The 12,420-nt window shown below is 43.2% G+C and overlaps 1 protein-coding gene across 2 annotated transcripts; it reads left to right on the forward strand.

Annotated features, from left to right (window-relative positions):
* Positions 1-1,926: 1,926 nt before the first annotated feature.
* On the forward strand, positions 1,927-11,189 carry klb (klotho beta). 2 transcript variants are annotated; one of them, XM_061788373.1, is made up of 6 exons: positions 1,927-3,341; positions 4,768-5,281; positions 6,097-6,374; positions 6,450-6,706; positions 7,473-8,398; positions 9,375-11,189. In XM_061788373.1, the coding sequence occupies exons 1-6, from the start codon at positions 2,604-2,606 to the stop codon at positions 9,818-9,820; spliced, it is 3,159 nt and encodes a 1,052-aa protein (XP_061644357.1). In that variant the 5' UTR covers positions 1,927-2,603; the 3' UTR covers positions 9,821-11,189. The 2 variants fall into 2 exon arrangements, with proteins under 2 accessions (XP_061644357.1, XP_061644358.1); XM_061788374.1 differs by having other exon boundaries at positions 1,933-3,341; positions 6,097-6,365.
* The last annotated feature ends 1,231 nt before the right edge of the window (positions 11,190-12,420 follow it).

Raw genomic sequence — 12,420 nt, forward strand, 5'->3', positions numbered from 1 at the left:
GATTTTTCCGCAGTACTGATGGTCAAGTTTTAATTTTGAGAAGTCCCACATTTTTTAAATTTGTACTGCGAAGGAGGATTTCCATTTGACAACTTTCTCAAAAGGAGGGTAAACTTACTCCTGTTTGTCTTGCCTTCAAATCATTTTTTTCAGTGTACTCTTATGTTACTCAAAACATAAAAAAAAAAAAAGAATATTTCACGTGGTTTCATCATGATGTAATAATTTGTCAGAACTAATAATGAGAAAATGATTTGCGTATTGCTTATCTTGATAAGAAAATGAGTCAATACGTTGTGTGCTGTAAATATTTACCATCAATATTCCCTGGTTTAATGTGAGTGCGAATGGTTGTTTGTTTACATGTGCCCTGCGATTGGCTGGCGACCAGTTCAGGGTCTACCCCGCCTCTCGCCCGAAGATAGCTGCGATAGGTCTCCGTCACGCCCGCGACCCTAGTGTGGAGAAGCGCAACGGAAGATGAATGAATGAATGGATTCCCTGGTTTAATGTGGTGCGCGATCACTACCACTCCTTGCCACAAGATGTCAGCAGGCGTTAGAAAACAACAGCAGCCCTTAATATGATACTTTCTAAAAACATACCGATTGATGAATTCATTGTGACTGTTTTTCCACAGGAAAAAATACCGAGGACTTGGCCTCAGGTAATCACGGCTATGCCACCGCTATATTCGTTTTATTATTATACTTTTTTTCTCCTTGAAAGTAATCATTTGTCTTTCAACCTAGTTGTACAAGTCACGTTAAAGGTGGAAAAGTTACGAAATCATTTATCTTGGTTTAATTTTTTTACAAACCTTACTTGAACAGGGGTGTGTAGACTTTTTATATCCACTTTAAATGCCTAGTTTTGGAGCTTTTTGGAATGGGCAAGTGCACCCAAAAAAAAAAAAAGCAGGCCACTTTCTACCTTGTGGTGTATTTGAAATATTGTTTACATACGTGAGGAGACATACTTTGATTCTTGTGTATTTTAGATGTGCCTTAAATAGTAAATTAAGCCATCAATCAGCAATTATGGTGTCTTTTTTTGAGTATATGTATTATTATTTTTTTAAATATATGTAATATTAATTCAGTTTTTATTTGGGACATTTGAAAGGAAATGGTTCATTCATGTTGCTCAACCGATAAACTTATATACAGTCTACAGGTTTCTTGCACTCATAGTGTCAATTAGCTGCCTGCTTTAGGCACAGTGTTCCCGAGCCACTCCACTGTTTGCTTTCCGCAGCCACACGTTGCCTTAATGACAACGCTGCTCTGACCTGAAGGCTTGATTAAAGACAATGACACATACAGACAGGCGGACATTCAAACACAGTATACACACGCACACTTTCCAGCGATGTCGAGCCCGGGTCACCGACTGAAAAATGGATCCAAATTGAATAAAGTTACACAAGCCGGTAATCTCGTTCTCACCTGTCATGCTTTTATTGAATCTGGGGAGAACACCGCTGACGTTTCTCGGTGCCTTCGGGCCATAAGATTGTCAAAAGAAGTATAGTTTTTCTTCATGTTGCTGTAGAAGTCGTATCCGTTCTCCTCCCTTCCTTAATAAATGTCCCGAAGGCATCGCAGCTGATGTGAATTGATTGAAGCTCATATTTGAAAATTGACGCCAACATTTTGGAGATCCTCAAATAGTGCCTGAAGTCCAACACGGACTTTCAGTCAAGAAAGATTAGCGTGTAAGGGAATCAATGCCACAAAATCTCCTTGTATATTTAATATATATAATATTGTATATTTGTACAGATTTGGATAAAGTCTGTTTAGCGTAATGCTAGCAAAACTCCCTAGACAGGCTAACGAATAACATAAGTTCTAACTCTTAAGTAACAGATATTTGAACACAAATGATGAAGCAACATACGTAGAAAGACAATATAACATTATTCACAAGCATATTTCCGTTATCTTTTGTGAAAAATAACTGCTATAACTGTAGTTTCCAGAGGAGTTGTGATCATTTCCATGTAGATCTGTATGTGCTGTATTATACTGCCCCATGTGGCCAAGGCGCACACACCAGAAGGAGCAGCACAATGTCCATTGAATTGAAGCCAAACGTGGCATAAAACGGTTTCATTACTTTACATTCTCATTGTATGTTTTCATAAAGTACGGGTGCAATAATATGGAGGTTTTTAAAACACAATACAAACAGTTTTGTATTTTTTGGGGGCTGGTGTCTCAAGGCACCACTGCAGTTCAAAGCTGTACAGTACCTCCCTGATATTTTCTGGGTGTGGTGATGCATTATTCAGTGTTATGTGAGACGGAAACCTCTCACAGTGACACGAGCGAGGTGGCTGTTTATCGGTCAACCTTTGCCTGCGCGAACATGAGGTGGGCGGGCGGGGCCGAGCGGCGGCACGAGTGCACCGAGAGGGGAGATAGGGAATGATCCCGTCTCTTCAGATCCTGCTCTCGCTGGGCTGTGGTCATTTTTCCTCTGCCCTCCAACAACATGGATCTACTATTGTTCCTCAAAAGAACAACATCTCCCACTGAGACCATGCACCGTGCCCTTCACTCCGTGTGGACTTCTGGAGCAAGATAGAGTCCTTCAGCATGCTGGACCTTCCACGCCGACCCATGATTCAGTGCCTCTTTCTGTCCTTGTGGTTGGTGAACAGTTGGCACCGAGCGTCTGGCTCTATTGGCGATGGCCGACAGATGTGGCAGAAGCCCAAGCCGGTCCCGATCAGTCTAGAACAATCCTTTCTTCGTGATACTTTCCCCCCAGGATTCCTGTGGGGGTCCGGCACGTCCGCCTTCCAGACTGAAGGATCCCGGGACCGGGACGGAAAGGGTGCATCCATCTGGGACCATTTCACCCAATCGAGGACGGCCGATGCGGCCGGTGACAGCTACGCTCGCTGGGAAGAAGACGTGCAGGCGCTCGAGTATTTGGGGGTGAAATCGTACTCTTTCTCCCTCTCGTGGCCCAGACTGTTCCCCGATGGCAGAGCGAGAGGTCCTCCCAGTCAACCTGCAGTGGAGCACTACAACCGCCTCATAAATAGGCTTCTGCAAAAGCAAATCGAGCCCATCGTTACCATCCATCATTGGGATCTGCCGCTGGTCCTGCAGGAGGTCTACGGCGGATGGAAAAACCACACGCTCGTTGGATTGTTCGAGGACTACGCTGCCTTTTGTTTCGGCGCGTTCGGGGACCGCGTTAGGTACTGGCTTACGATGCATAACCCGTATCTGGTGGCTGTGCACGGGTACGGCACTGGGGTGCATGCCCCCGGGGAAACCGGGGGGGACGCCGCCGCTCTTATTGTGGCCCACAATTTGATCAGGGTAAGTCTGCATGCACCGCTTTGTTTACATATATTCTAATTTATTTGGTCATTTTTTTGAACAAACAAACGGGACATTTTACAGGACGTGGGGTTCCAAAGTCCACCATGTCAGCACAGCGTGTGCCAGGAAGTCATGGAGATATGCCTCGGTAATAATCACTCCTGTTTTTCCCGTCTCGAGCGCTGCACAGCTGGCGTGTGTTGACGCTCATATGAGAAAAAGATCATTATGGAGCACCTGTGAGGCGCAGTCCGCGATTACCACATCCGTTACTCAGGTCACCGCCAGTCTCCGTCCTAGCTTAAATGGCGCCTTGTGGCCAAATGTCTCTTAGTTATAGCTTCTCGTTAAGATGATTGGTCACTCCCCCGTCTCCAAGAAAAAAAAAAAAAAAAAGTCTATCATACACTTTCTTTTCTATCCAAATGCGGTTCATTTTCACTGAAAAAGAAAAACATGCATCTGAAACAATCAGTCACGCACCTTAGCAAGAGGCGAGAAAAAAAGAGAGGCACAAATGCTACTAAAGGTTACATGAGGTCAGTCTCCGTCCTAGCTTAAATGGCGCCTTGTGGCCAAATGTCTCTTAGTTATAGCTTCTCGTTAAGATGATTGGTCACTCCCCCGTCTCGGGAATTTTTAGAAAAAAAAAGTCCATCATACACTTTCTTTTCTATCCAAATGCGGTTCATTTTCACTGAAAAAGAAAAACATGCATCTGAAACAATCAGTCACGCACCTTAGCAAGAGGCGAGAAAAAAAGAGAGGCACAAATGCTACTAAAGGTTACATGAGGTCATGGAAGCCTCCCCTCCCCTCACAGGTTAACAACAGACTATGGTCATAAAGGATAAAGCTCTTTTCATACATACTTGCATCCTTTTTGCACACCTGATCGTTTTGACCTTTTCCTTTCCATGTTAACGAGGTCATTTTCTGAATGATTAGAGAAACATTTTCTTTCTTTTTTTTTCATGCAGTCTCAATCATTTATCCGAAGACGCACTTGCTTGCGTACAGCGTGAGAGTTTGTTAACTCACGGGACACAAACTCACAACTCAACACTTATGTGATAACAGGGAGTTGACTTGATAACATAGAAGTAAATTATACAGGACACTTGGAAGGGAGAGCGATTTAAAGTAATGAATAATAAAGGAATGTGAGTCCCCGAGATCTCAGTCAGGCAGCCCCTCTGACTTTACCCCTCTCTAGTTATGTTAAATAAAATGAATTTTGATGTTGTGTTGAAAAAAAAAAAAAGATCAAGCCTATTTTGACAAAGTCAGGAGAAGAAAGTACAGATACTGGATGTACAGTCTTTTCAAATGTTGGGAGTAAAAGTCAAAAGTCATCAGAAAAATACATTCAAGTACAAGTAAAATGATGATTAGCGAACATACGATTGTGTTTTTCTTGCAGGCACATGCCAAAGCCTGGCACACCTATAATACCCACTACCGCCCAGCTCAGAAGGGTCAAGTGTCCATTGTTTTGGGCTCCCACTGGGTTGAAGCTCAAAAAGGCCAATCCGCAGCCGCCGCTGTCGAACTTTGTCAACAGTCGATGGAAGCTGTTCTCGGTTGGTTCGCCGATCCCATTTTAGGCGATGGAGATTATCCAGCTTCGATGAAACTCAAGCACGATGGCCTCCTGCCCGCATTTTCCGCCGAGGAGAAGCTGCGGGTGAAGAACACGGCCGACTTCTTCGCCCTGTCCTTCGGGCCGAACGTCCTCCGTCTGGGTCGAAACCTGCCTCACTTCGGCCAGAACGTGTCTCCGGATCTGAGGCGCGTCCTGGCCTGGATCAAGCTGGAGTACGGGGACTTGCCCGTTCTGCTGGCCGAGGGTGGATGGTTCTCTGAAGCGAGTGTGGGCAGAGAGGACACAGTGGCCCTTTACCTGATGAAGAGATTTATCAACCAGGCATTACAAGGTAAAAGGTCAAACGCATTTGAAATCTTCTATCCGAGTGTCCGTTTGCTGTCGCGCTTTTTCCGACAAATAACTACTTTTGCAGGTGAGTCGGAGCCTATGCCACCCGAGTTTGGGCGTGAGGCGGAGTCCACCCTGAACTCATTGGGCACATGTGAAGAGGGGGCGGGGGTAATATATATTGAAACTAGTTAGGACTATTAACTCTTCAAATAGAAAAGCTCCAATACATTCAAACGGAACGCAATGTCCAATTAATACGACTGCAAAACGATTCAGTTGTAGCAATGATGCTTATGCTATTTGTTGTATTTACTGTACATATGGCTAGCTAACGTTTTTCCTGCTTCTCGCCGTCCCATCAAAGTGCTATTCCTTCTTTTTGAACCAATTTTAACCCGAATCGTTGTTGTACCTTTGAAATGATAAAATAATCAAATGTTAAAAGAATACATTCGTCTTCTTATTATTATTATTATTACTCCTTAACTTAGCATTCCCACTGTATTAAATTGCAGTTTACGACTTCTTTGCATCTGCTGAACAACATTTGACTGTTGTATCTAATCTTATATGCTTATCCCCCAATATTATATATATATATATATATATATATATTATAAGTATATTATACATGCTTAGAGGATGACACGTATCTATGATGTTTTAAATTCTAATAATCAAATTGTTGGATTATTTTTTTTTTTTTTTGTATTTGTAAGTAACTGGCCGATGGAGGAGGGTTCCATATAAAATCGATATAACCCCCCCACCCCCACCCCCTTCATCTTGTGAGTGCCGTGTCTTGTGTTCCAGCTGTCAGGTTGGATGGCGTTCGGTTGCTAGGCTACACCGCGTGGTCGCTGCTGGACAGCTTTGAATGGAACTACGGCTACACGGTGCGCCGGGGCCTTTTCTACGTCGACTTCACCCATCCTAATCGCACCAGGACGCCCAAAACCAGCGCGCAGTACTACCGGCGGGTTATCGCCGACAACGGTTTCCCCCGAGTGGAGCCCTCCGCAGAGGTTGAAGGTCACTTCCCCTGTGATTTTCACTGGGGTATTGCTGACTCCACCTTGGAGGTACTAACGGTAATCAAACACAACGGATCGAAACAAACGCAGGCACCCTCATCCATCCATTTGCTCCGTCTCTCTTTTTGTCAGGTCCGCTTTTTCCCCTTCTCCCCGCAGTTCACAGATCCCCGTGTGTACAGTTGGAACCGGACAGGAGATGGACTATTGCGTGCAATCCCAGGAGCGAAGCTTCACGCTAATCGTTCCCAGTGCACGGACTTTCTGGCCATCCGTAATCATCTCTACCTGTTTGCCTCCACGGGGGCGACGCACTACCGCTTCGCTCTGAACTGGTCTCTGATTTTACCACATGGGGACCTCTCCAACGTCAACGTGGACGCGCTGAGGTAAAAAGCCCGGCACGAATTTTGCCGTTCGGCTGCTCCTTCACAAACAGCTAGTTGTTCAAAAATCACTGAAAGATGAAACAGTTGGACGTGCATTTAAAAGTTTAGAGCGGTAAAGCATTTTAAGTTCATCCGGGAATTTCACCCAAAAGCCGAATACGCCGACATTTTTGTGAGTAGAACAGAGATGGGTGGAGTAGCCTGGAATTGTACTCAAGTAGGAGTACTGTTACTTATAGAATAATGTGCCTCAAGTACAAGTAAAAAAAGCATTCCTCCAAATTATTACTTTAGTAATACGTATTCTGTGGGGAGAAAAAAAAAAAAACTACTGCGCACTAAGCATTGAGTAACCAGTGAGTAACTTTTTATGGATTTTTAAAAAAAACAATTTTAACCAGAGCATGAATGTCAAATAGGAAAAAAATATATAAAATAGGAACATGCAAATTCCCAAGTTGACCAAAAGTATCACTTTAACTTTAAGAATGGATGTAATCTTTATCAAACAACATGAATTCGGGCCAAATGAGCAACATGAGACGGTGACAGCGGCCGAGGCCGAAATCTCTCTGAAAAAAATGAACGAGTCGAGCAAGTAGCGAACAGAATGTAGCTCAAAGTAGTATTTCAAGTCTGTTGCATGAAGACTACCCGGAAACACACAATTTGTTTCCAAAAGGTTACCCAAGTAAATGTAGTGCATTACCACCCACTTGTTTGTGCCATAAAAAAAGACCGTACCATTGCCACTTGTGTTTAAAAGGTACTACGGCTGTGTGCTCAGCGAGCTGAAGAAGCTGGACCTGGAGGCTGTGGTTATCCTCTACTACCCGACGCACAAAGCTCCCAACCTGGGCTTGCCCGGCGCTCTGCATGCCTCGGGGGGCTGGCTCAACTCCAGCACCGCGGAGGCCTTTCGAGACTACGCGGCACTCTGCTACCGGGAGCTGGGCTCACGGGTCCGCTACTGGATCACGGTGAACGAGCCCAACAGGCTGACGGATATTTATTCCGACGGCGGCGAGCGACAGCGGGCCGCCCGTAACCTCCTTGTGGCTCATGCGAAAGCCTGGCGGCTCCACGAGCGGAGGCACGCTCATCGGCCGGGGACTGAGGTGTCGCTGGCGCTACACGCCGATTGGGCCGAGCCTGCGAATCCCTTCCTCCTAAGGTCACATGCGGCGGCGGTAGAGAGATTCCTTCTTTTTGAACTGGGTCGCTTCCTGGACCCGTTGCTGAGGCCCGGATATGAGGAGAAGCGGGGCAAAGGGGACGACCCACCAGAAATGAAGACTTACCTGAAGGAGCGAGCTCGACTTCTGGGCCAACAAAGATCTCCTCTTCCCACTTTTAGCAAAAGCGAGAGAGAGGAGCTCCGAGGTGCACTGAGTTTCATCGCGTTGAATCATTTCACCACCCGCCTGGTTTCTCCCTTTCCGAATAATGTCCAGCGAAAAGACCCGAGCGACCACGACTGCCTCATCCTCTCCGACCCCACCTGGCCCTCCTCCGGTCTGGGCCAAGCTCTCGTCCCTTGGGGGCTGCGAAAGGTCCTGACCTGGGTGACGGAGCGATACGGAAGCGCGAAGCCCATCGTTGTCACAGCGAGTGGGGTTGATGACCAGGCTCCTGTCCGGGATAGCACGAGGCAGCACTATCTAAAAAGTTACCTGCAGGAGGCTCTGAAAGGTCTAGACTTTTTATTTTTCTTATACATACACCGACATATACTCAATTTATACCACACGCTCTAAACACACCTCAACCTATTTTGAAAACACACTTTATCGTAATATAACACGAGTAGTACTTTTTACAAACGATATTCTTTGCTTATCACTCGCGCAACTCTCCAAATAAGAGGCAAAGTGTGCTTGCTTCAAGGTTTTACTTTACACTTCCAGTTGAAGGTCACTTTATAACTGACACAGAAACCAAAAGAGAACCAAAATCGTGTATATTTAAATGCCAAATTGTTCAACCAAACCATTCAGTACAACATTATTCACTTCTTCGACTCTTAATTACGCTGCATCTACACCCAATAGAGTTCCGTGTTTTCAGGTGGTGCTATGCCACACTCTAAATTGGGACTCGTGTGTGTGTGTGTGTGTGTGTGTGTACTGTTAAAAAACAATAAAAAAGATCGCTTGCAAATCCGCGACCCGACCTCGGATAAGCGGTAGAAGATGGATGGATGGATGGATGGAACCTCAGTCTTTTTTTTTTTTTTAATATTGCGGAATTTAAATGCTGCTCTTAATGATGGAGAGCTAATTATTTGTGCCGCACTACTTTATAAAATGTGATTCCTCCGCCAGAAGTAATGTTCACTTTCTCTACTGTTTAATGTACGTTCGGCCTGGATCAGAATAACGCTGACGCCCAGGCAAAGCTCGACAAGCAATATAGATTTTATGGCTTTATTGCTGCGTCCTCTGAAGTCCCGAGGAACCATAAAGACGATAAGAAGTGGGAGGGCAGAAAAAAAAATAAAAAATGGAGAGATGAATTAAATTAGCTTTTATACTTTGCCCTTCGTGGCCGATTGCTCGCCCATATTGCGCCATCAAACAATAGGAGAATTTCATCCAAAATGACAAACCAGATGCAGGAGTAAATTGACGATCAATAAATATTTCTGCTTCTCTTCATGTATCCCCAGCACGGCAGTTGGATGGAGTCAACCTGCGGGGTTTTTATGTGTGGAAGTTGCAGGATGATCATGCACCTCAGTATGGTCTCTTTAGCTCAACCAACCACCAATCCAAAGCAAAGGCCTCCATTGACGTCTACAGACAAATCATCACTCGGAACGGTTTCCCCAAAAACGCTACCTCGAACGAGTGTCGCTCCGCTGAGGTCCGGCCAGCGTGTTCCTTATGCGTGTGGGTGTCCAAGAACAAGGTCCTGACTTTCTTTGGCTTCTGCCTCATGCTCACATCTATCGTCTTCACCGTGCTGGTCTTCTCCACCGTCGTCACCAGGAGAAAGTACACCAAGGGGCGGAGGAGCAGAGTGAGCATCACGAGCAGGAGAAGGAGAGGAAGGGGTGCAGAAGTGCACTTGTGTCGGCCTGCTGTCAAGCTGACTCGTTGTGCCATACATTAGCGGAGGGGTTCTAAAACTGACCCCTGGGGTCCACCAGCTGTAGCTTACGGGTTGGCAAAATAATTGACGAATCGGTTAGGAACACTGTATAGTCGTCATTTTTGCGGAGAAAGGATTAAGGCGTCTTTCTAGAATAAAAGTCTTAATATTTTGTGAATATAATTGTATTTTTAAAATACACTTGGTAAATTGTTTTTCTTCCCTCATGACACACAATACGAAATATGTCTTTGTTCTTGTAATGTCTATTCTTGTCATGATTTTTTTCTCCCAAAAATATAGTTGTTGTCATAAAATTTTGACTCTTTCTTGAAAATAAGCATAAAAAAAAAATCCTATGGTATTTAGGGGTGCGTACACACAGGGGCGTCGAACAGGGACAACTGTTCCAGGGCGCTGAGCATTTGGGGGTCCCCGGCTGTGCCCTTCGACAAGTAAAAAAACAAAACAAAAACAAAAACAAAAAAAAACCTCTTTCTAGTTTTATCGGTGTGTTCAGGACAGCTGACTAGGATGAGTTTGGAGAGTGTGGGATTGAGATTATAGACCCCTTGGTACATTATGGATGCAATTGGATGGACATTGAACTGCTCAAGCCTCAGGAGATTGAGACTATAAAAGAGAGAACATATTTTGTACACTTTCTAATTTCTTCAGGCGAGTGAGGAAAGTGTTGCGCCCTATAATGTTAGAGTAATTAATATGGGACTCACACAAGGATTTGTAGACGATAAGGAAGCAGATAAGGGAAGATAAAAAATCGAAGTTTGATAAATAATCCAACATATTTAGACTGTTCATTTAACAGATAATCAATGTGACATTTGTAATTGAGTGATTTGTCTTTGAATTTTGTAGACTTTACTCTTCAACTCCTTTCCATCTATGTTGAGACATTTTTTGTTTGTTTGTTTGTTTGTTTGTTTGTTTGTTTTTTGGAGTGGAATATAATTAAATCTGTCTTGTTTATGTTTAAGGATAATTCATTACATTTCAATCAAGTAAATCTTGAAGCTCGTCTAAATTGCTGTGGGACAGAAATAAATTGGTATTGTCAGCAAATGTGACTAATTGAGACGATGTCACAAAGACATTCATACAAAGGACGAAGAGCAAAGGTCCCAAAGTTGAACCTTGGGGCACCCCATATTTGACATCGATTTTTGAGATTGGAAATGACGAATGTTGGCATATTGTTGCCTAAAATGTACTGGAAATGACTGTTGAACCATTTGAGAGCCAATCAGCTCCTGTTTATGTACATATGTATGTATACACTATATATGTATATAGAAATGTTGTTTTTTTTTGTTTTAGGGTTAGAGAGGAAAGGGTCCTGAATACTTTAACATGTTTTTATTTGTAAACTAATAAAAAAAAAAATAATAATAATAATAATGTTATTCAGTCATTATTATTTTTTTAAATAAAAACATGATTTTCCTTCAGCTTGACCATTATATGTTGCTTTGTGATGGTCTACGATATCAAATCCCTCAAAAAAAAAAAAAAAAAAAAAAATCCAATGAAGTCTGGGTGGAACGTGACAAAATGGAAAAAGTTTAAGGGGTAGGAATGCTTTTTGCAAGCCACCGTCCGGTACCTTGACATCCGAGAGCGCTTCACACACTCTGCCACAAGATGGCGTGAGCGAACTTCCCAACATCCAACCAGCATCAGCTCACGTGGTCCCCTCGCAGTGAGTAGCTGTTGTATTCAGATGCAGATGCAGAGCTGGCAGAAGTTGATGATGGCTGTTTAAGTCAGGATAGGCTTGAGAAAATGTGATTTTCACAGAAATATTTTGTAATATTTTCCCTCTATGATTACATGTCTGCTTTAAAGTTTATCCAAACTTACCTCCATAGTGCATGAAAGAGGTGATTCTTATGGGCCAGCAGGAACTGTATTTGAATAATTTATATTTGAATTTGAATTTCTACACTTAATAATTGCATTAGAAAAACGTAATTTGAATTCGAATTGCTCGATTTGAAACATTGCATTTAAAAACTGCATTTAAAATTCGAAATTGAATTTATTAGTCTGGAACTGAAGTCCAATAAACTTGAAAGTGAATGTAAGAATTATTTTATTTTTTTTTATCTGCAATGAAAATTGAAATGATATATTTTCACTTTCGGTTTGATCGTTTCAGATTCAGTTCGACAAATTCAATTTCCAAAAATTTGCTGTGACAGACATCCGGGGACTGTAAGGAATAGCAATCGATCGGCGATACACAGATCTCCTCTTCGGCCAATCAGCGCCTTTGTTTTTTTTGGTTTTTTAATCACGTGATACAGGGACTCTACGGAAAGTCAAATCTTCTAACCAGCTACAGCAGGGGTGTCAAAGTCATTTTTGCTGCGAGCCACATCGTAGTTATGGTTTCAGTAAATGTACAATTGCCTCGTGTTATTACATATACACAACAAAAATCGACGAATAACTATATTTGAAACCAGAAGCCAGTAAAAAGTTGTTAATTCAGTTTATTTTGAAACGGGGATTGGGAAGATTTTTTTTTGCAATCGACGTTATATAAAAGGGAAGACGATTTGCAATGTTGTTATTTTAGCAAGAAACATGAAGTCGAC

Source organism: Phyllopteryx taeniolatus, chromosome 10 (genome assembly GCF_024500385.1).
Source record: "Phyllopteryx taeniolatus isolate TA_2022b chromosome 10, UOR_Ptae_1.2, whole genome shotgun sequence".
NCBI classification, from domain to species: Eukaryota; Metazoa; Chordata; class Actinopteri; order Syngnathiformes; family Syngnathidae; genus Phyllopteryx; species Phyllopteryx taeniolatus.

Bases quoted from the DNA above. Each gene is read 5' to 3' on its own strand.
- klb (XM_061788373.1), top strand. From the start codon at position 2,604: ATGCTGGACCTTCCACGCCGACCCATGATTCAGTGCCTCTTTCTGTCC. The intron at 5,282-6,096 runs GTAAAAGGTCAA...CTTGTGTTCCAG, and splicing joins TATCAACCAGGCATTACAAG to CTGTCAGGTTGGATGGCGTT. The intron at 8,399-9,374 runs GTCTAGACTTTT...ATGTATCCCCAG, and splicing joins CCTGCAGGAGGCTCTGAAAG to CACGGCAGTTGGATGGAGTC.